The 24,513-nt window shown below is 42.4% G+C and overlaps 1 protein-coding gene across 1 annotated transcript in view; it reads right to left on the bottom strand.

Annotated features, from left to right (window-relative positions):
• Nucleotides 1-14,676: 14,676 nt before the first annotated feature.
• The window catches only part of hcn4 (hyperpolarization activated cyclic nucleotide-gated potassium channel 4), a 103,096-nt gene continuing 93,259 nt past the window's right edge, over nt 14,677-24,513 (bottom strand). Inside the window, exons 7-8 of the mRNA XM_072694953.1 lie at nt 19,636-19,800; nt 14,677-16,422 (exon numbers count right to left, since the gene is read on the bottom strand). Of these exons, the coding sequence (XP_072551054.1) occupies nt 14,774-16,422; nt 19,636-19,800 (1,814 nt within the window). The 3' untranslated portion in view covers nt 14,677-14,773. The remainder of the gene's footprint in view (nt 16,423-19,635; nt 19,801-24,513) is intronic.

The following is a 24,513-nucleotide window of genomic DNA, read 5'->3' as shown; positions in this document are numbered from 1 at the left end:
GGGTCCCTCTTTGATATATATATATATTATCTTTAAATATCTATAAATAATATATATAATGCTTTAAATCTCCCAACCCTCTCTAGTTCCTGTGGCATCTGCTCTCCTCTCAAGTCCTCCTCTGGAGCTGGTTCAATAGTTGAAGCTCTTTTGTTTCCATGTGTTCTCTCTGCAGTTCTGCAGCTATTTTAGACTCCCAAGTATCGGCAGACACCGAGGAAGATCCAAATAAAGAGATCTCACACACAGTGTCACACACATCTGTCACTCACACACATACTTTCTCTCTTTCTCTCTTTCTCTCTCTCTCTCTCTCTCTCTCTCTCTCTCTCTCTCTCTCTCTCTCGCGCTCCCACAGTCTTTGCTCTCTGTCTTTTCTTGCCACTCTGAAATTATATGTCAACACAATCCAGCTTAAATCTCCAGTTTACTCACATTTTATCTGCGTCTCGTCTCTGATATGAGTTCAGAGAGTTCTTCGGGCCTGTCAGTGGCTTCAGCGCTGAAGTTTAATTACAGTAGATTACTGCTGTGCTTCCTTTCCATACCCAACACTCAGGGAGTGGGTCTGTATATAGACCAAGAGGTTCCGAATAAATTGGATGAGCTTGACCCGGGAGGATTAGAGTAATGAGTGTCTGAAATTCACAAGATGGGCTTTTTTTAAATGCAACTACACCATTTCTGACAGCTACACAATTTCTGCGTGTTTCCTAGCATGGTAGCTTGTTTATTGTGTTTATAGCTATAAGTATTTGTGTTATTCACTTGAGGGTACATGTGAGCACAAGTTTGAGTCCTTAAACACATATCAGAATCACATAAACACATGAAGTATATCCTTAAATGCGTTAAATGAATTTGTCAGAAGTCCCTAAATATAAAATCTCAAATTTCTCAAAGCTCATGCACATCCAACGAGACCACGTTCCACCCAGGATTGGCAGGGGTGGGGGTTTCTTCAGAAGTTCACAGTTTTTGTATATGCTGGTTAAGATCTGGTTAACTAGCTAGCTTGCCTGCAATGGGTTTTCGCTTTTCAACCACCTTGATCAGCTACTAGCAAAAGCTTGTTTTTTTCAGCACAGTAAGCACATGCCTGGTTTCTTTTTTTCTATTGTTGAGATGTTGAGACTCTTTTGGCGCAAAGAAAGTTTAAAGCCCTGAAAGGTTTGAGTGCTCAAAACAAGGGCGTCCCACAAATGTATACTCGGCTGTGGATTGCACATAGACTTTTAAGAGGCCGTCTGAGGGAAGGAAAGGTTTAGCCAGGGCCGGTGCCCTGTAAGCTTTTAGGACGTCATGTATTTCAAAAAGTGCCCAGCATGTAATTTGGAGTAGTAGCAGAAATCCCTTTGTCCTCATCTTCACTCAGGCCTTTTATAATCCACAGAAATAGGGTAGCAGGCCTTCAACCTGCATTTAACCAATATCATCGACCCATATGCCAGCAGCGTCCCAGGAGCTCTAACAATGATGAGAATAATAATGCAGCCCAAACGTGCGTTAGCAAAAAAGCCAACCGCTGGCACGCACACGGCATTTGCGAGTGGCAGATGTCAGAAGGCTTTGGTGGCAGGATTTCATGGCGAGCTGAAAGCTCTAATACGGATGTGGTAGTTACTGAATGTCAGAGTGCACTGCGGCAGGGCCTGCCAAAAAAAAAAAAAGAAAAAAGAAAAGCACATCAGCACAGCACTGACCACAGCATACCACAAAGTTCTCAGATGATTTCATCATATTTAGTGATTTCTCTTATTCCTAAATTCAGATTGTTAAGAAATTACACAAATCTGCTGAAATACACATCAATTCCCAATTTAAAAGGCTTAGCTCATGAAGATTGGCATGTACACGTTCTGTTCCTCTTCGGTTTTGCCACCATATTGTCGTCGCTTTGCTTTCTGACTTGCTTTAGCATACTTAGCATAAGTTTCATCCCTCTACATGGCCAAAATCCATCCTAATCCCATGTACCCTGAAACACCACTATGAAAACATTTTAATTTGTTTTTTTTTTTAGATCTCTCTCCTCTTCGTTACCAGACCTCTCTCTCTCTGATGGAAAGCAATGAGTCTGGATAAAAAGGAGAGAAAAAGAGCAGGAAAAAGGAAAGATGAACTCAAGGCTGTGACCTCAGGTTCACATGGCTGTGAAGGGAGATTCATTTCTGTATCATTTGTCGTTTGACCCAGAGCAGATTATCCCTGGAGCTCTCGAAAAGACAGCTGCACCAGGCCATTCTAACACAGACCAGAGACAGGCCAGAGCCATACAGTTGCAGCCAAAAGCAGAGCCACAGTAGTGTGCCATACCTGTATGTGATAGGTGGATCTAGAACATTCACAACAAGAGTTTAGGATTGGTTGAGCGTTCCCTCTTATTGACCAGACAGATCAAGTCCTATTGAGAACGAATGGAGAATGCTGGTACTGGTGTTAATGCTGGTGCTTTTGGCAGGTTCAAAGCACATTGTTGCCTTAAATAAATCAAGATTATTAAGGCCAACTTAGGTTTACACTGTAGTAGTAGTAGTGGTAGGAGTAGCAGTAGTAGTAGTAGAGGTTGCAGTGGTAGGGATCGTTGTAGTAGTAGCACAATACTAGTAGTAGTCATAGGTAGTCATAGTCACAGTAGTAGTCACAGTACTAATAGTATAATACAGGGTGGGCAATTCATATGGATACACCTGAATAAAATGGGAATGGTTGGTGATATTAACTTCCTGTTTGTAGCACATTAGTATATAGGAGGGAGGAAACTTTTCAAGATGGGTGGTGACCATGGCAGCCATTTTGAAGTCGGCCATTTTGGATCCAACTTTAGTTTTTTCAATGGGAAGAGGGTCATGTGACACATCAAACTTATTGAGAATTTCACAAGAAAAACAATGGTGTGCTTGGTTAACTTGGCATAACTTTATTCTAGTGTCACATTCAGTTATTTACAAGCTTCTGACCACTTATAAAATGTGTTCAAAGTGCTGCCCATTGTGTTGGATTGTCAATGCATCCCTCTTCTCCCACTCCCACTCACACACTGATAGCAACACCGCAGAAGAAATGCTAGCACAGGCTTCCAGTATCCGTAGTTTCAGGTGCTGCACATTTTGTATCTTCACAGCATAGACATTTGCCTTCAGATGACCCCAAAGATAAAAGTCTAAGGGGGTCAGATCGGGAGACCTTGAGGGCCATTCAACTGGCCCACGATGACCAATCCACTTTCCAGGAAATCTAGGAATGCTCGGACCTGACACCCATAATGTGGTGGTGCACCATCTTGCTGGAAAAACTCAGGGAACGTGCCAGCTTCAGTGCATAAAGAGGGAAACACATCATCATGTAGCAATTTCAAATATCCAGTGGCCTTGAGGTTTCCATTGATGAAGAATGGCCCCACTATCTTTGTTCCCCATATACCACACCATTCCATCAATTTTTGTGTTCCAACACTCTTGGTTGGATCTATCCAATGTGGGTTAGTGTCAGACCAATAGCGGTGGTTTTGTTTGTTAACTTCACCATTCACATAAAAGTTTGCCTCATCAGTGAACAAAATGTTCTGTGTAAACTGAGGGTCCTGTTCCAATTTTTGTTTTGCCCATTCTGCAAATTCTAGGTCATCTAGGTCATCCTCGTTGAGATGCTGCAGCAGCTGGAGTTTGTAAGGGTGCCATTTGTGAGTAGCTAATATCTGCCGAAGGGATGTTCGACTGATGCCACTCTCCAGTGACATGCGGCGAGTGCTATGCTGTGGGCTCTTGCTGAATGAAGCTAGGACAGCCACTGATGTTTCTTCATTAGTGACAGTTTTCATGCGTCCACATTTTGGCAAATCCAACACTGAACCAGTTTCACGAAACTTGGCAAGCAGTTTGCTAACTGTAGCATGGGAGATGGGTGGTCTTGCATTGAAATCTGCTGCAATGACCCGGGTACTGCGTATAGACATCAACATAATTTCTATCCGCTCCTCACGTGTTAACCTCTGCGACATGTCAATGGCTGTAAACAAAGAGAAGCTTGTAAATAACTCATGAAGGAATAAAGTTATGTTAAAACCATTGTTTTTCTTGTGAAATTCTCAATAAGCTTGATGTGTCACATGACCCTCTTCCCATTGAAAAAACTAAAGTTGGATCCAAAATGGCCAACTTCAAAATGGCCACCATGGTCACCACCCATCTTGAAAAGTTTTCCCCCTCCCATATACTAGTGTGCCACAAACAGGAAGTTAATATCACCACCCATTCCCATTTTATTCAGGTGTATCCATATAAATGGCCCACCATGTAGTACTTGTATTACACATTGTAGTAGTATTAGTACAGTAGTAGTAATAGTAGTAGTAATTATTTAGAAGTAGTAGTAATGGAAGAAATTATAACATTATCGAAATGGTATTTTTAGAATCATGATTTTTTAATTCCATAAAGTTGATGCTTTAATGATGTGTGTTTTATTGAAAGTTATAAAGTAAAATAAGACAAAACAAAGACAGTCTATATGCAGGTATGAAAATGTATGATATATTTTGATATATATTTTTTTCTCTGCAATCACTTGGCCAAAAGAGGGAGGGCAGTCTATCTATCAGGCATGCCCCCAATCATTCAAGTTTACTGAACCTATTTTTGACTCAGATCTGGAGGCCTGTGACTGTTTGGATATTTGACCTTGTTATAGGAGTGTGGTACATTGTTAAGGCTGCCTGTGGGATATGCACACACACACACACACAGTCACAAACACACAGTCACACACACACGCCCATAGAGTAGTTGGAGTGCACAGAGAAGTCAGGAATCCAGCCTGTGTTTCTCTAAAGGTATTCTTCAAATGTATAGAAAAAGTAAATGGTCTGATTGAATAAACACATTGAAAAGCACACTAAGTAAAAATCAACAATGTAGGCTAGAAACAGTAAGTGAACCTCTCATCTTAATTAAAGACATAAGGGTAGAAATGTGGGTTTCATAGAAGCGTTGCTTATTAAATAAAGGCACATAAAGACGTGTCACAGCCTGGAAAAATCAGTTCTTCCAATTTCACGATGCAAGCATCGACCTGAGGATAAGTGTTGTAGAGATACCTAATACTAGAAAAGACTACGCAAGCATAAAGACCAGGGTTTACATCAATCCAAGGTTAGTCAAACTATTTACAAAATTTAGGACTGATACTACATTCACTAGGAGGGGGGCATCCTGTTAAAATCACTCACAAGAGAACAACAGGCTATCCTGAAATAGGTGAGACAGAATCCAAAGCTTTGATACCTCAGGTTCTGGACACCTTGCAATTATTAAGGAAACATTTAATTCAAAGGTGTATCAGAACATTTTACAGGAGACTGTAAAGGCAGCAGTCCATGACCTCAAGCTGAAGAACGTTGGGTAATGCAACAAGACAATGATCCAAAGCACAAAGGTAAATCAAGGTAAATCAAAGATAAATCAAATAGAATGTTTTTGGAATGACCAAGTCAGTATCCAGACTTTAAACCTATCGGGATGCTGTGGGATAACCTGTAGAGGTTACCCCCCCCCCCCCCCCCACACACACACACACACACACACTCACACACATACAGTGCTGTGCAGAGATTGTTGATTTCTGTTGCTCCATTTATCATGAAATTGTGATGCAATGTAAAGAATTATGTCAAAAAGTAGAAAAACAGTAAAAATAAATATCAGGAATGAACGAAGTAATATTTTGGGGGTTGACCCGATGAACCACTTTTAATGTGTGTGTTTATATATATATTATTACATGTTTTGTGCTCTTTCATTTCATAAAGAATGACAATTTAGGTGGGCCCGTAGGTCAGCCTGTTTTTCTCTACGATGTACACACACACACACACACACACACAGACACACACACACACACACACACACACACACACACTCACACACACACACTCACCTCCTTCAAACTAGCACATTGTCACCTGAAGAGAATCCTCAGTAATTATAATAGACAATCTAAAACAATGGCTTCTCAGTTTGAATGAGTTGGTGTGGCAGTAAAGGAAGGTTAGCTGAAGGGGGAATTCTAATCAGGCAGATGGTGGAGTGCTCTCGGGGGCAGAGTTAGACACTTCCACTTCCACTGCCTGCCAGTGCCATACCTAAACAGCGGAATCTCATGTGTCTCCTTACAATCACTAAAGGAAGCGTGTGTATGTGTGGAGGGCAGGTAAGGAGTGCAGACTGGCCGTAGCTGAGAGAGAAAGAAAGATGGAGAGAAAAAAAGGGGGCACAGGGAACAGTGTTTGCATTACAATGAGAGCAAACTGAATACGGGAGGGTGTGTTACCATGGCATCTACATCAGTTAGTAGTGGGCCTTATAGCATCTATACCTGTTTCATGAAACAGTGGTGTTCCTGTTATTAAGCAGCACATTTATGTTTGTTTTGTTTTATTTTGTGCTTTTACTTTTGATTTGCTGGACCTAACACTTAACTAACAACCAAATAGTACATTTCGGTAAATCTTATATTTGTCTGGATAACCTTTACAGATCCATTTAGTGATTAGCAGCACTCAGGAAACACCATATAAATATAAATATTTTTGTGATAGGGTCACTTGTAATATTTTTGCTGTGGAATAACAACTGCCAAATATCACCAAAAACTGCAAAAATGGATGGAATAGCAATTTTGTTGGGCTTCTGTTGGGGCGCATGTTTTCTCGTGACTCTTCCATGAAGATGATGTTCATGCAAGCAATGTTGGACCTCCCACTTGACTCAGTTGTGCAGGGTCTTGACAGTCATATGGGGGTTTTGATTTGTCTGTATTACCAGCAAACCAGCAGTTCTCTTTGAGTTATCTTGTTGTTACAGGTCACCTTCACCTTGATCTTTTCTCTGAATCGTCACTTCTGCCCTGTAGAATCTTCTTTTGTGGGCATCAATTACGTTTGTCTTTGTATCTTTAGACAGTTGCAGAGGCCTTTTTGGATATGTGTTAGTGCAAGGTTTGAAGAGTCAGACAATTTATTAAGCTTGGAAGCTTAATGTAGCTGACAGTTCTTTGTATCCAATTGTATGTGAAGGCTGGAGCACTGAGGAGAAATCTGGAATCCAACCTATGTTCTTCTAACTAGCTCACTGCATATCAAATGCTTTTTTAAAAACAAGAAATTAAGTTTTTTACTGGTATAAACACACATAGTGCTGAGATCCATGATTTTTAAGAGTGTTTTTAGATGTCAAAGACTTTTGCACACAGTACTGTATATTCAGTACAATTGAAACACCAGTAATAACTGCCAAGCAATGAGTGGATTTGCATATTTCTAACTCACACAACAATCAGATTTCAGTCTGATTAACCAGAGACGCATCTGACTACCAAGTGTAAATGCATGTGCCTAAAATCTCTAGAATTGCAGTTTTTTAAGGCCTATGGCCTTAGGCCATGTTATTACAAACTTCTATTAGCAAAGAATAGCCCCACCGGTTGCTCCAGAAGTCCCTTGGTATGTAATAAGCATTGGAGTGTAAAGGGGTTAATAGCCGGCACATAAATAAAACAGAACACACAAATAGAATAATTATGTTTTATTTGATACCTTTTAATAATATCCAGTCTGTGTGCTTATCATCACTTCTTTCTGTAAAGGCCTCCATCAACAAAGCCAGCCACAGAAAGCAGTGCAGCTACGCAGTGGAGGTGTGTGGACGGTCCCCAAAAACATCTGTACTTCAACTCAACACACCTGTATATCAGACTTATTGCTATTTCCCAGGGTTTTCAGTGGAAAGAAGAACATAATAGATTGATCTACTATAGCTGATCATCAGAAATAGTCTGTTTGCTGTTGTTTTCTACCTTTTTTGTGGGTTGTGTGTGCAGGAATGGCAGCAATGCGACTTAGTCACTGTCGTTTAAGAAGAAAAAAGAAAACAAACGCAGCATGAATAACTGCTAGATATTCCCTCATGTAAGAAGATTACACAATGCTAACAATATGCTCATAAGAAATAACCATTAAAGATATATACTCTGAACACTGAAACAAACGGTGTCATGAAACACCACTATGAAAACAAATCATGTAAAATGAATGCAGAAAAATAAATAAGTTCTATTGAAATATATATATATATGTATATATTGTATACAAATCTGTTTACATAAATACACATCGACAGTTGACATTATATTTGTATGATTTGTATGATTACATTTGAAAAATGTTTGCAGAGGAAAAGCAGTGTGTGAGCCCTCATTTACCCCCTCTCCAAAAAAAAACCCCAACCAAACAACAAAAAAAAACAACAACCCAGAGGCCAGGAAGATTCCGGGGAGTCGCTGTGAATTCACACTCTTTTCTCGGGATTATTCCTGATACTGACACACACCAGCACCCTTTCAGCCAGCCTATAAATGGATCATAGCCAAAACAACTTAATCTTTTAATCTGTAAGTCTAGCAGTAGGCCTACACAGTCAAATTGCCAGTGTTGAATCAGAGTTATCTAATCTTACAGAGGTAAATGGAATCCAATCCCACCCTGTGGGGCTACGTTTAGCTCTGTAGGAGCTGATTATTTGAAGGTAGTGAGTTTAGTGTGTGGAGTCTTGCCAAGACATGACATTCCTCCCAGCGCCTGGGAAATGCTACCTGTAGAGTCACATGGGTCAAGTTAGCACAGCACCAAAATAACACTCAGTGACCTCTTGCTACTACTTTGTACTGTGATAAAGAACACTGTAATTAAACACCTGACTTAGCTTGATTAGATTGGACTGTTTTGTTCTGTTCTAATCCTAAGAGCCCAGCCCATATGTGGTCCCACACTTTCCTTAAAAACTACGTTGCTACTCAGTTTACGCAGTTCATGATAGTTCATTGTACTTCTTGAATAGGAATAACCTTCACAATAGCCTACTATGTACTGTTCGCATACTGTCTGTAACCGAAAGTAATAAGTAGTGTGTGACCAGTATGCCAAAGCAGAACCACTGGTAGCAGATATTTGTGATTTTAAGGTAACAGGCTAACCTGCTTAGCATTGGCGCACACCGAGCACACACTTGAACTCAACAGCAAAAAGAAAATGTATATATGATATGAAAAATACTATTAGTAGCGTACTAAATTGAGCTTTTTCATGAAGTAAAGTTTCCAGATCTTCAATAATTTACTACTGTTCACAGCAACTGATCTAGGTTTATATGCTTGTTAGGGCACTATTAGAGAGACAGTAAGTTTTGCCAATAAATGTTGCCAAACATCACAGAAATTAAAACTATTGGTTTGTAGCCATATGTTGTAAGCTCGTACTGGGCACAATCGACTGAAAGGTCTTAATATCTTGCTCAGCTAGGCAATCTGTGTCATTTAAATGACTGCAGTTTGAAGAGTTGGCTACGTTGCACAACAAAGTAGGAGGAGCATAGCCTCGTCATGCCCCCCGCGGTTCCCAGCCTGCAGCAAAGATACCTGCACTGCATCCAAATATTTCAATATGCAGTAAAAAGATATCTGTATGGTATACTGTCTCACATCAGGAGGATGTAACCAAGGACACAACTGTCTGGTGGTCATGTGACCCTGTATTATGGATGTGGGTATATGACGGTTATTGTCATGTACTGGATGCTACATTGTGTACTGCTATAAGGTGTAATGTGCAGTGTACGGTACACGGTTAACGTATCTAGGTGCCCTATTTCAGCAGTGTAAATCCTGATTCTGACAGTTTCGCATCATTGCCTGTAATAATTAGGACAGGAAAAATGTCCTTAGGCCTATAAAACCCCTGTCAAAAAAACAGATAATAACTGTTCAGCAAATACAGCCTGTTTTCCAGTACCTGTAGCCACAGAATTGTCTGTAATGTCTGTAACACTGAAGCCATTAGTCTTAACAGTCTTTCAGATTGTGATCATTCAGATCATTCAGATTCATGACTATTAAGGGTTCACCATGAACAGGGCTTACAGCTTGTAAAGACCCATATAGGTCTACATATAAAAATCACCTGTATGCAATATGCTTTTTAATGTTTTGTATAAGGTAAATAAATAGCAGGGGCTAAAACAGGACAAGGCCAGTTTTCCCTTTGACCCAATGACAAGGTGGGGTGGAGCACAAACCCACCCTTTACCTGGACAGCTAATGCTAAGTCCCACATTTGCTGCCGTGTTTTCGCTAGTCACCGTCCCCCAAAATGAATTTGGGCAGCCAGCAACCACACGCCCCAGTCTCCAACCGCCTCTCGTCTCACAGAGTCAACCCTGTTAGTGGGAAATCTAATCCTCAATCACTGCGACTGATTTCATTACTGCCTGCACCAGCGCTTCACGAGCGCTCCCTTATGAGTCGGAACCACGGCACAAAAGCAAGCCCAGATTAGGTGCTGAAATTGGGAGTGCTCCCAATTGGAATCAGTTTGTGTTGTGCTACGAAAACCTCCACGAATCGAAAAAGTGGATGCTGCCAGGTGGATTCTCTCCATGTTTCGGCTTCTTGCAGGAGCTAAATTGTGCGTACGGGTGTCTGTGACGCTGTGGTCGGGAAATTCTGCCTGTTTGTTTGATTTGACTCCAAAGTAGATGAATTACGGTGTTAAGGTCAGTACTAAAGAGGATATAGACTGTAAGTTAAAACCTAGATTCTCTTAGAAATCATAAGTGCACACTGAGGCCTTCAGGCTTATGATGAAAGGGGACAATTTCTTCTCTAAATTTTCTTTTTTGTGATGTTATGCTTGTCCAGGAAATCTCATGATGACTGAGTAGGTTCATGTACCAAACCAGCTGTAATTAATGATCAGAACTGTTTTCCAACCGACATCCCTTAAAGCAGCATTATGCGAGAAATGGTGTTTTTTGCTCCTGGGCTCCCCCTACAGCTGCAGAGTGTAATTTACTTTTACACCACTGTCGTAAATACAAACAGTGCTTTGAGCTACTCCTCATGGAGAGCTGTACACGCGCATTTGTTGACAAGCTGAACGCCAGGTGACCCAGGTTGTGCAGCATCCCGCAGTTCTGGTGAAAGGTCTCAAGCAGCTCCACCAAAGTTCCATAGTGCAGTAGCAGCGTTCCAGGCCCAAAGTGGCAATGACAAAGATGTCATTTTCAAAATAATTTTGAGGTTCACTATTTTAAGGCAAGAAAATTGCTACATGTTGCTTTAAACAGACAGTTTTTGTTACTATGCATTTAGGACTGATATATAAGTAAATAAGCCCGGTTCTGATTGGCTGCCCTGTATTGTGCATCAGTCAAAAAGTAGTCCGGGCTACTCCTTATAAACTTCAGTGTCAAACAGGCGGGGCAAAACTTCTGTCGGCTGAACAGACAGAGATATGTTAATGCACTGGTTATTGTGACAGTGAACTTTGTGATGGTGGACTTTTGACTCTCCATGAGTTTGCGAGTGCCTACGCTATCCCATGAGGAGTGTGGAGTGAGTGATTGAGTCTCATAGTCTGAGAGGTGTGAGCTGAAACATGACACAGGGCCGGAGTGACAGGCATGTTTGATTGACAGCTGCAGGCAGCTTTTATTGATGCTCTGCAGTCCTTATCTCGGCTAATGACCAGGTTCCTCGGTTGGGTCAGAGTCCCCTCTAATCAATCACTCTCACTCACTCTATCTCTTTCTCTGCTTTTCTCCGCAGCCTTGGCCAGATATTTTTTTTTCCTCTCAGTCGGAACAAAAAACTCTCTAACTAGCTCTCAAAACCTCCCAAAGCTGTGTCCAATAATGCAATCAATACCTGCCCTCCTTGTGAAAGTGCTCAGAGACAATCATAACTTGCTGTGGAGCCGCCTCAAAAGGCCTCCCTGCTACAAGCTCGTCATCCTGAGTAGCCCACAGGGGTCCTCGTCTACATGTCAAGCCCCTGGCTGTCTGTCGCTACACATCACCCCCTCAATACATCAGTGTCTCCTTGCATTTGTGCCTCCCTCTCTGCCGGCATCACTCGCTTTTCAAAAGTTGAAAGATTTTCACAACTTGTGAACTTGACTCAGGTCAGAGATAATTATTTTTGGCTTTTTCAGGTGTACAAAAACGTTTGCGGTCATTAGCGTTGTTTTACCTACATCAAAAACAGTCTCTTACTAGAAAGCCCTAAACATACTTAACACGCTCTATAACTTCATCTGGAGAAATTTACCAATAAATAAACCATCTGTTTATTCAGCCACATTCAGCTTTCATACTTATACGTATATTGTCACTGACACACCAAAACCCTGTATCTCCATGGTTGTACTTTTGGAATCTGGCAGTTGTTCTTGACATTGTTTCATGATGAATGAACCAATAAAAAATGCTCCAAAGTGACTTGGAATAAAGTTCTTTCCTCTTACCGGCCACCAAAACATCTCACTCTACTGCCCTGTGGTATCTGGCACCAAGACATTACCACCCGATCCTTTCATCCGTGGATCTGACATGGATCCAGTGTGGGATACATCCAGTGTATCCCAGAGCTAAATGACACACAGTACCCGGCTGTCCAAGAAGACACTACTCAGCAGAACAGATGACCTTCTTCCATTGTTTTAATCGGTCCAGTCCCGAAGATCGCATGCCTATTGTGGGCACTTTTTACAGTGGTTTGCATGGGCACTCTGACACTATACCATCCTTAAAATCTTTCGTAGACTTGGGCCACAGTAGCCCTTCTGTTGGTTCCATCTAGATGGGTTAGCCTTCAATGCCCTAACACATCGGTGAGCTTTGGGTGCCTGACACCCTGTTGCCGTTTTTTAATTGTCCTTCCATGGTCTACTGTCGGTAGTTACCCACCACATCGGACAAGGAGCTCCTCACAAGCAGCTTTGCTGTTTTGGAGATGCTCGGACCCTGGCCATTGGCTATAACAATCTGGCCCTTGTCAAAGTCACTCAGATCTTTACGCTTGACAGTTTTTCTTGCATCCAGCATGCCAACTACGAGAACCGACTGTTCAGGCACCATCCAACATACATCCTAGGCCTTCACAAGCTGCATTGTTAGAGGATAGTCTATGAGTGGTATTAATGTTTGTGAGTATGTATATGTATGGCTAAATAGTAATTTCGATCAAGCATTTAGAATTTCTAGCTGTGCTTGAAAGGATGGTTTTAGCCTTTTTGCGTATTCTTTGAGCTGGACGGCCAAGAACACAGTGCTAGCTGTGCACTCCTAGCCTGTAAGGATTAGCTAATGTCAGGGGTCATGAGGGAGATGCGAGGTTGTCTTGTTACATCAGGACACTGTAGCTGAAAGCGTTGACTCTGATAGAGACCCAGATGTCTAAGAGGAGGCTGTGTAATGTGTGTGTGAAGTGAGGAGCAGTGCTCCAAACTGAGCAGGTTTTTAATTCCATCTATTCCTGTTCCAGATAGACTCCACAGTTTTAGCTCATTTCGTACAGTGCAGGCCTTATTACGGTCAGTCGTGTACCATCCACCTGATCCAGTGTTTATTCCTACAATACATTCATCTGACTCAGCGCTATCGTAAATGGATCCTTTAGCAGCTATGGATGATAAGCACAAATAACTACAAGCAGATATTTGCAAAATAAATAAATAAATCTTAAGGATAAGTTTCAGCAAATGATGTCAAGGAGAAGAAATTATGTCTATGCTACATCCATTAATCTAATGTAATTCTGGCTTTTTGCTGGCTCTGCAGAACTAGTACGAGGTGTTGAACCATCTACACATAGGCTTTGATGGAAGTTCTGTTTTAGTTTTTTTTTTCTTGTAAAAAGGCAAAACTAATCTTGGTCAGTCCAACAAGATTGTTGCTTGCATCAGGCCATTTCATTTTCATACAAACACGCACACACACACACACCCACATACAAACACACAGGGGCTTTCGTGTCATTCATCAGACTAATGCCATTCATGTCCAACACCTGCCACATGAACCTGGAAGACAAAAGTGAATTTGTTAGGACACTGTTGAAAACTTCTTCCTCTGTTCTCCCCAGCTGTGGAGGACCTGAAGCCCACTCCGATATTACTACAATACTGTGTTTCAAACGGAACTCAACAATGTGTAGGCCAAAAAGTGTACTAATTACTCAAGAGAAAAAATCTTTTTGGTTTGCCTAAATTCTCTTCCCCACAGCGGAAGGTTTTGCAAAGTTTATACAGTGAGTAAATACATACAATCCAATAGATACATTTAAGGATCAACAATATGTGATCCTGGATAGGGCGTAGTGATAAAAGAGATCCCCTCTTCCGAAGCACATGGTCTTTTTTGACTAAAAAGGTAGATCTGAACACAGAAAAATTGTTGTCCAATGTGTTTTTCGTTTTTGTTTTTTTACACGCAGGCTTCAGTGCATAGATTCCTGCAAAAAAGTCCTTCTGTGTCGTCCATTTCCAACACGCTGACCAAAGGAACTTGGCATAGATACAAAACGGACCTCCTCGAATGTTTATATGTAGCATTTCACACCCTCCTATCAATTGATTAATATACGGTTTAAATATATATATTTCCACATATATATTATGAGTAAAAAAGAGAGAATGACAAAGCAAAACAAAAGAAGAGTAATCTAGAGCTCTAATTTAACCTGGTTAAGCCATAATCTTTTTTTTTGTTTGTTTAATTCACAGTAATATTTAGAATATGTAAAATAATTAAGATTAAAACACAGTGTAGTCTAGATAGATAGGTAAAGAAAGAAAAAAAGTAAGTGTCACACAGAAGAAGAAGAAGAAGAAGACTGTTATTACTCAGTTACAAGTCCAGGGTGAGTAGGAGGGTGTGATCTAGCCTCACAAATTGGAGGGGAGCTTAGAGCAGAGCGGTTCCAGTTCAGATGGCCGGGCCTCGGAGGATCTCCGGGGTGGAAGCGAGGGTGACGTCCCTGTGGAGTGAATGTGGTGCCGTGACCCTGGTGGAGTCTGTACTGGGGGGGCGATATGCCCTGATACAGAGCTACAGGGCTTGGGTGTCAGTGTCGGGGAAGAGTAAGGGGAAAGGCAATAGCCAGGATCCATGGAGGATCGAAGGGACGAGTGATGACCCAGAGCCTGGGCTACCTCGCCTGTTAGCGAGGGGTGAGAACTGGATAATAGTTTCATATCCTCTGAGAAACGGCTTAGCGGAGATTCGGTCCCCGATGCGTGGTGGCCTGGTAGTTGACCGGGGCAGGAGGACTGGGGCATGAGCAGAGAACTGTGGGAACCTGCTGCACTGGAAGGGTCACTGTAGTGAAAAGTCCTTCCAGTTACAGGGCTTTGGATCGTAGGGCTGGGGGCTAGTGGAGTATAACAGGGAGAAGCATTAGCTGAGCCATACTGAGCTAACGAAGCTAACGCTGACCTTTCTAAAGGCAACTGGGGAAGAAAGCTGGACCGCAGGCTGGACAAGGTGGATTGGCCTTCAGGGGCCTGGGTTATGTGGGTATGGCTAGAGGACGGGGATCCAGGCGGGGGTGTGTGGAAGAGGTTTAGCACACTAGAAGTCCTGCCACCCCCGCCTGCAAACTGCTGCAGCGAGCCCATCTGTGTGGGTTTTTGTGATTGTTGACTGTGGAGAAGCTGACTGGGAGCATGGCTGAATGATCCGGTGGACAGAGGGCTGCTATTCGAAGATGTTGTGGTCAAAAGACCACAGGTTGCACCAACTAATGCACTCCCAGGGGACCCGCTCGAGGTCACTCCACATGATGCACCACCCACTGCCCCACCTACCGCCCCAGACAAGGTTCCGACACCTAAGCCATCTGCCGTTCCACCTGTCCCGCCTTGTTGGAGACGGTGTGTCAGCGGTGGAGTACTTGGTGTGAAGGGCTGCTTGTGTTTTGGGGGAGGATGGAGCTGTGCAGTGCTTGATGTAGGAGATGCAGATGTGGAGAAGTTGCCGGACGTTGGGAATGCGGAAGCTCCTGTAATTCCAGGCTGGGAACCAGTGCTGGTGCTGAAGGCATGCTGGCTGGCACTGCCTGACCCAGCTGCCCCTGTTGAGTGGTGGGCCCGGAAGGTCGCAAGTAGAGGAGTGTCTGCTCCAGTACAAGGCTTTGGAGGAGTGCTGGAAGGGGAATCTCCAGCTGAACCAGGACTTGCTGACGTGGGTACAACCTGGAACCTCTTCAAACGGCTTGGAGGCTCTTTCAATGAGCCCAAAACAGAGGCAGAAGGGCGGAAGAGAGTTGCAGGCAGGTGAGGGTGGTGGGTCAAGGCAATAGCAACTGATGTTGTAGCTGCAGCAGCTTGTAGAGGGGCTTGGATGAGTGGGGCCCATATAACGGGAGTAGGTGAAGGAGGAGCAGGTGGAGGTTGGTTTTGCATCAAGTGGGCACAGTGCGCCATGTCTCTGTCATGCTGGACAATCTGCTGGATGATCTCATTCTCCTGGTAGTTCAGGACGCCAGAGTTCAGGTCATGCTGGACCTTGTGCTGTAAGATAGAGTTCTTCTTTCCTAAAATGCATGAAAAAAAACAAAAACACAAGATTTCTTAGCTTTGTCCAGATCAAATGGTACTGTCTTGTGCTTCTGTTAACAAATCGCTCTGCATCATTAACTAACATATACCTGGTAAATTAGTTATTTGAAATTCTTAGTAAAAGCCCTCCAGCATCAGATTGTGCACAGAGCTTCCCTAATTAATAAAAAAATGCTGTATTATAATTATGTCTTTTTTGAATAACCTCTAAACAAAGGACATCATTATTCACCCTCAGGCATCACGCTGAATATTAAAGAGCACACGAGATGAGCAAGAGTTGCTATGATCATGGCTCCTTTTAAATACCTCTTTCATTCTGTCCTTTTGTACCAAACACTACTCTGCACTCCCTTTATTTCAGTAGCAGTTGAGTCTCAGCAAGCCCACAGCTTTGGGAAGAACCCCAGGCTGAGGGGCTGATAGCAGGAAGGGGGACGGCCTGTGAGGAAATAGCACAGCCTGGTAGGGGGTGTGATGGCTCCTGCAGGCAGGCCAGTCTGTGTTTGACTAGTCCTTACTGTTGAGCGCTAGATAAGGCAGAGAGAGAAATCAGCAAGTAAACATGGCCTCGAACGCAGGGTGCTGACTGATAGGACGAGGAGAGACACAGGCTGGTCAGACACATGGCACTTTTCCATGTTTGGTAGCTACTGGATGACGGATCTGAAGCATGGGACTGGTTGAAGAGCAGTCTTGCTGTCACGCTAACTCTATCACGCTATGGCAAAGTAGATATGACCACTACAAATGATTCCATACTGGCAGGAAAGTGATGCAGCACATTCTGGGAACTGCCTTGACGTCTTCCCGTAATTAGATATCGACAAATTCTTTTCGTCATGGCCAGTCGAGATATTAAACGTTATATAATTACACAAATTCTACAACATTTTATCTGACTGACAAACTGAGCAAAAACCATTAGGAATAATCGAAATATCTTCCATGAAATGTTTAGATAATCAGCGGCACACAGTGGAAACAGAATTAGCAGTCACATCAGGGTGGCCATTTTCTGATATGAGAAAGTGGCGATTAGGCTGCAGGCTGAAGGCCGCCGGACGACCTGCGCTAACCCCAGTGCATTCCACTACAGATCAGCAGATTGCATCAGATCCATTAATGCTGTAATTAATTAGTGAGGTCTGCGGTCTGTAAGTCCATTCTGCCCGAGAGGAAGGTGAGTTCTACATGCTGGATTTGTGTTGAACAGGAGAACGAACAAAGCCAGATAGGCTATGACAATCAGCAGGGAACAATCATTGGGAAACTGTAATAAAAGTGTAATCAACCTTTAGTGGTCTAATCCTGTCATTTTGCTATACTATTTAAATGTAATTATGTGATTACATAAGTAATCTCACAGTTAGTTATATAATGAATTACACTTAGATTTATGATTCTGCATCAGCGTGTACCACTACATTTTTCTTTCACAGTTTGTTCAGAAGTCAGGAACTGCTAAACCCATGTAAAAAGTTACCATGTAAGGAACTGCTTTTCTTATTTACTGGATCTGACTGATATGTTGAAAAATGTCCAGCCATGTTTGTTTACATAAATCACCACTTTCTCTGATTGGTACTTCGGCCAATCTAATGTCAGATTTAGTCAGTTTGATCACGAAAACTATAGATGGTAGTATGGATGGTAGAAAAGAATCATGAAAAGAAGTAAACAGAGGCTTTAACTCTTGGTTAGTTAGTGATATGAACATCTGTAGATCATTTATAAGAAGCTATCAAACAAAAAAAGCAAGGATCACAATATTGCCAGAACCATAGCAACTGATCCTGAGCAACACAGCAAGTGGGGCATGTGTTCCCCTAATTTTAGCTAAGAGGGAGTAAACATAAGCGTTTGCTGTCACTTTTCATCGGAATGAAATGCATGAGCACTAGTTTAGCAACTAGTTCACCCTCCCCTCACAAAAAAGGAAAAATGTCAAAAAAACATTTGACATGACATCCTTTGATTAATGACATTTTGACATCCATTTTTTTTAAAAAGATTTTTAAGCTTATTTTGTCCTGGTCATGTTTACATATTTAAGTTTCCAGGAAATTTTGACTTATTTCTGTATATTTCCGGAGCTTCTGATCTGTTTTGTCAAAAAAAAAATACTTTGACCTAATTTTTTATTGAACTTATTTTCCTCAGGGTTTTTACTTTCCACCTTCCCACTTCCCAAGAAATATTCTGCCCACCTTTCATTCAAAAGCAATCAATATTAAAATGTTTCATCTAATTCAAATAAAAATATAAGATCTCCTCCTCTCTTACCTCCCCATTGATAGTACTGAATCTGCATCTGATGTTCTGTAGATTCAGATTCTACCCAAACTACACTATCCACACATGTGTGCTGGTATTTCATTTCTAAAAGATTTATCCAGTCATAAAGTAAAGTATCTTTTGTTGTGTTGCTGAGAAAACACACTTCACTACGTTCTTCCGCACCACATGGGCCAGCAGACTGATGTAGGCTGCTTTAGATGGCAGTGAAAAGATTGTGCGGTAGTGTGTGGGCTGGTAGTGCTAGGTGTCAGTGTTTACTGTGAGGGGTGGCTAGGCCCCTGCGGTGGCAGATAAACGCAGGCCTCAGTGACAGCACTAACACAGCCGGCCGTTGTGGCGTCTTAGCCCTCAGCCGTCTGGCTCAATGAGGCAGGGAACATGAGAGGCTGATGGGAAATTACACTACACTCCCAGGCATTACATGAACACATGCTGTGCACTGTAGCAGGTATGCCTGACTTAGAGATCTGCCTTCACATTTTTCTTTTTAACAAAACCCTATGCACGATTGAAGCATATAAATTCAGTAGATACGCGTTGCTGAATGTTGGACATTTGACAAAATTCAGAATCCTTTAGTTCTGTAAACTAACTTTGCCAAACCAGTTCAGGACTTATCAAACTTATAATATTGAATTTTATTATAGTAATTTTCCTGAATGTTACTTTGTCTTCCGCATTGATACAAGTGGGTAATCTCAAAGTGATGAAGTAGATGAGGAGATCCTTTTTATGATTAGATGTTAATAGAAAATAGGGCTGGGAGGAAAACCTAAAATGTTTCATATACAAAATTAAACATTTGATACTGGAATTGGCATTTTTTATTTTGTGTATCGTTAGAAAATGGCAAAATTCTTTCACAAAATCTTGTGATAGGTTCTTACCAATGCGGTCGAGGCGGTCCAGTGCGACGGTCTCAAAGGCTCTTCTCATCATGGGGTATTCCTCCAGCACTTCGTTGAAGTTATCCACGGAGAGAGAGTACAGTCTGCAGTACGTGTCCGCCCGGACACTGGCTGTGCGCCTTCCTCTGGTCAGCAAACAGATCTCTAAAACAGTTACAGGGAGAACCAGATCAGGTCTGATGCTTGCTTGCATTCACGCTGTTTAGCTTCAAGACATCAGGATAGACTAACACATGACCTCAATTAAATGTGTACATCATTCTGCCTGGGTCAAATAGATTTGTAGGAGCTAGTTCGAACCATACCTTCAACATACAGTTGTAGTTGTTGCCAAAAGAGACCGTTGGATGTTAGAGAACACGGTTAGTCAAAATGCACTGCGCACTGTGCTGTGTGATACTCAGTGGATCTGTAAGCTACAGATCCATTACCAGCACCAGCATGAGTCGCTCAACTCCATCCTTCAGCTTTGAGTTATTATCATCTCAAACTTTAGAAGTGGAGTTTTGGTCAGCCAAAATCTGTGACGAGCAGAATCCTGCTATCCTGCTAACGAAGCTAATGCTAACTAGCTTCTTTTGATTCGCAGTGGTTTAACATTTGCAGTTGCTGTCAGACTGACAGTTTAACATTTACTGAGTGGTTGGTTTAAATTTGAGCAAAGTCTCCAGTTGGTGACTGTATTTGATCATTTTTCAGTGTTTAGATAATGCAGGATGAGATGGCATAGCATCAAGTTTACTTGATTCAAATATGTACATAATTTTCACATGAATAAAATATTATTCCATCAACACAATTACTGTCTAAAGTAAGTGAACTGAAAGACAAAATGGCTTTGTATGTTTCTGTTTTATTCATGTGGAAATGACGTACGCACTTAAGTCAAGTAAATGTAGTGCACTGGCCTTTTCAGCGCAGCATAATTTAAAATCTCTCCTGCAGCATCTAAGCAGACATATTGTAAAAGCAACGTCTTGTATGAACCTTTTATGAACCTCTGCACGAGGATTAGTGTCTCCTCATTTTCCCTGTGTGCGAGAGTTCATCCTGAAACAGCACCGTCAGCTCACACTCGCGCCTCTCGCTCTCATCACCTCTTCGAGTGCCGAAAATGGGAACTTTCTATCAAAGGAAAAAAGTCCAGCTCACCACCGCCTGATTTTTTTTATTTCTTTTTGCATTAAAAATGTGAATTTTCTGTAATCCAGAGCTGAAGCACTTAATGCCATTTTCAGAGCTTAAAGGGTTGGCAGAACTCATCCGTCACGGCGGATCAGGAGAATTATGCACCATTTAACCGGCCGCAGTACGGGGCCACTCTGGCTGCTCTGGGGCTGATGGTACCTCACTGAGGGCTTGACCTGCCCTCTGCAGGCTCAGCATGTGGGTGGTCCTTGAAGACTCAGCTGGGCTTCAGAGATTGGGTTTTTTCCCTTTTCTAACTGTGCTGTGGCAGAAAGAGCTTGAGAATCAAATGTGCTGTATTGCACAGCCCATCTGACTCCTGAACAAGGCCTGTAAGCATTTCACATGTGCCCAACTTTTCATGGTGCACCTAACAGTGTCCAGTTTAACAAAAAGAAGAACTTTGAAAATAAGCGGAATAGGCATAATTTCCACCACAGCGGATTGAGGAATCTAGCTAAGAAAGTAGAAAATTATTTAACTTTATAAAACTTTACATTTTGGTAATGGCAAAATGGGAAGGGGGCTCCTGAAAGGGGTCATGGCTGCTATTTAGGTGTGAGCCGATTGATAACCACATTGCAAATGCCTTCCAAAGTGGTCTACAAATCCTAATGTGTTGTCAAAAGTCATATCCAAATCTCAGTATGATGTCAAAGGTGGTCTCCAAATCTCAGTATGATGTCAAAAGTGGTCTCCAAATCTTAACGTGTTCTTAAAAGTGGTCTCCAAATCTCAATGTGGTCTCTAAATCGCAATGTAGTCTCAAAATAGGTCAAATAATAATATGATCTAAATATTAATGCAGATTATATTAACAAAATTAACTTGCCATAATTCTGTGTACAATATTAACACTGTACATATTACTACTGTATATATAAAAGCAATACATAAATAAATAATTAAATAATGATATGAGAAATTATTCCACACTCTTGAGGGGTAGTGTGGGCGTGAATGCGTGAGTGTTTGTGTAAGCAAGTGTGTGATCTGTTTTGGGGATACTGAACTCATGTAGAGTTTGTGCTGTGGGCCATGCTCTGGTGTCTCCCCACTCTGTGTGGGCGGGAGGGGTCTCTATGCTCTGGGTAATCCCCACATCCCCACTGAAGAGGAGAGCAGCTCTCAGCTCATCTAAATCCCCTCCACCCGGGGGTCTCTTCTGGCTGAGGCTAGCACACACGAGATGAGACACTTTACAGAGCTTTAGAGAGAGAGAGAAAGAGAGAGAGAGAGAAGTGAGAGAGAGAGGAAGAGAGAAAGAGAGAGAGAGTGGGTGAGAAAGAGAGAGAAATAGAGTGAGAGCAAGTGAGAGAGAGAAAGAGAGACAGAGAGAGTGAGTGAGAGAGAGAGGGGAGAGAAATAGAACTGAGAAATAGAGGAAAGTGCCTGCTACCCAGCTCTAATGCATTAATGCAATGCTAGCATACTGAAGGCTTGTGGAGAGAAAGAGAGCCATCTACTCAACTGTGCTCTCTCTGGCTCCAGAGAGATGCCTAATAGCAGGCAGCATGACCGGGATCTAAACCAGTGACCTTCGGGTCATAGTGGCAGAGCCTAAGTCTGCTGGACCGCTCTGAGCCCTCAACATCTTCAAACTTAACTAAAGTTTGCAACATGGTCATAAAAAATCCTTCCAGAGGAAATGTTCATAGACATTTGAATGACCAGGATAAAGTGGATGGGTAAAAATGGATAAAGCAGAGATACTCTTCCCAAAGTCCTGACTTCTCTGCCTAATAAGCCATTTTCACATAAGAATTTTCACACATGTAACGAACAACTGGTTTAGGCAAGGGGGGCACAGATGTAGTGTATGCAGGAGGCCCGGCAGGACATAAAAATTATGTTGTGGAAATAGCAGTGTTTTGTTACAGCACACTGAACACACTGGCTAACGACACTACCGACTCATCTATAATGATGTTGACTGTGAATTCTCCAGACAATTACCTGCTCTATTCACACAAGGGCTCGCTCTGACATTACCGGCATTGTGTATTAGGGTGCTGGCAGGATAAAGTCCAGGTAATGTCGGATACAACTGATCCACAGCTCCACCGGGTAATGTCCGTAAAAGTGCTGGGTTACCGTGCATGTCTGAAAGGGGCTATAGAAAATAAGTGCACTGTTCTTACAAGAAGGTCTGCAGTGCTGCTTAGCCAGTGACATCCCTGAGTAGTGGTTCTGGTGTACAATAGAGAATTTGGCTAGGTCAAAATCTGGGAACTAACTATGACTAAAACGAACTATAAAACTTCTGTAAATGATCTGTATTTATCCAGTTAAGATCTGTTTGTGATATTCCAACTGATCCCCCCGGTTACCCCCCCCACCTAACCCCCCAGCTGTTGTATCTTCATGGCTTGACAGTTTTAAACTCTTCTTGTTCTCATTTCGCACAATCAGATCTAGCCTGCAGGCCACGTTCGGCAGCGACACCAGATTTATTTCGTTCTGTTTTTGTAAAGACACCGTGACCTCTAGTGTCTTCTTGCTTAGCCCCCCAAACTTCCCTCTGCAGTACATCATTCACATTAGCATTACGGACGAGAATGCTTGTGCGTGTCTGACTCAGCCGCCTAGTGACTCATCAAAATAACAGAAGAAAAAATCCTGCATGAAATCCTAAACAGGCTTAGAGAGCTGGATTCTGCCAGCGCGCTGCATGCACTCCAGCTCCATCACTGTCTTATCGCTCCACCCCCCGCCGAGCCTTTCCACTAGCAGCCTATGAACATTACTACGCTCATGACAGGAAGGGCGTGTGCATGTGCGTGGGGGTTTGTTTGTGTGGGGCTAATCATAGTAGTGCAACTAATGCTGAATAAGCTGGATGATAGCGTCATTTTTATGAGAGAATATATATATAAAAAAACGTGTTTCGGCTGTTTATACTGAGGCTTTTTAAAGTGAAAGTTTAGTGATCAATCAAATTTCTCTCACACCAAGTGCAGTCAGTTGTCAACTAGCCTTGAAAATATGTTTATTAGCTACATTAGCTACATAACTTTATAGCTCTGGTGTAAAAACTAAAGAAGCAAACCTCAGACAGGCTAATTGACTGCATTTAGTGTAAGAGGAAAATTGTGTACATTCCATTTTCATTCTTTCTACCAAACTGTCGCTTTAAGGCAATTGTCCAGTGTGTGGCGGTGGTGGTGGTGGGAGAGGTATGGGTGGCGTGAGGTCGGCTCTGGCCAGGCTCACCTGCGCTTGGAGCCTTTCTGTCAGCTCAAATCTCCATCGCCCACTGAGCCCCAAGCGGCCGCAGTGGACACTCACTAACCTTTCCGAGCGTGGGCACCCTGCGAGCCTGATCCAGCCTGACACTACAGCATGCACACGTTAACGCTGAGAGAGAGATGCAGTCTGCACCACTGCTGATACACAGCCACTCAGAGCCTGCACTGCATCCACAGCTGCAGAACACAGATACTGGACACACTCCTGGCTACACTGTCCAGGACACATACAATGAGTGGACTAGCCTCCACTCCTTTAAACCTTTAAACTTTAAAGGCCATACTTTCTCACCCTTAAACCACATAAGTTACACATTAGTTTCATAGTATTTACTGAATAATTTATGGTAGATACAGACTCATTTTTAGTAGTTGCTGAATCATGTATGGTAGATACAGAATCTTTTATACTGAAGAACTT

This window comes from Salminus brasiliensis, chromosome 13 (genome assembly GCF_030463535.1).
Source record: "Salminus brasiliensis chromosome 13, fSalBra1.hap2, whole genome shotgun sequence".
Lineage (NCBI taxonomy): Eukaryota > Metazoa > Chordata > Actinopteri > Characiformes > Bryconidae > Salminus > Salminus brasiliensis.
This window is presented reverse-complemented; position numbering and strand designations above follow the sequence as displayed.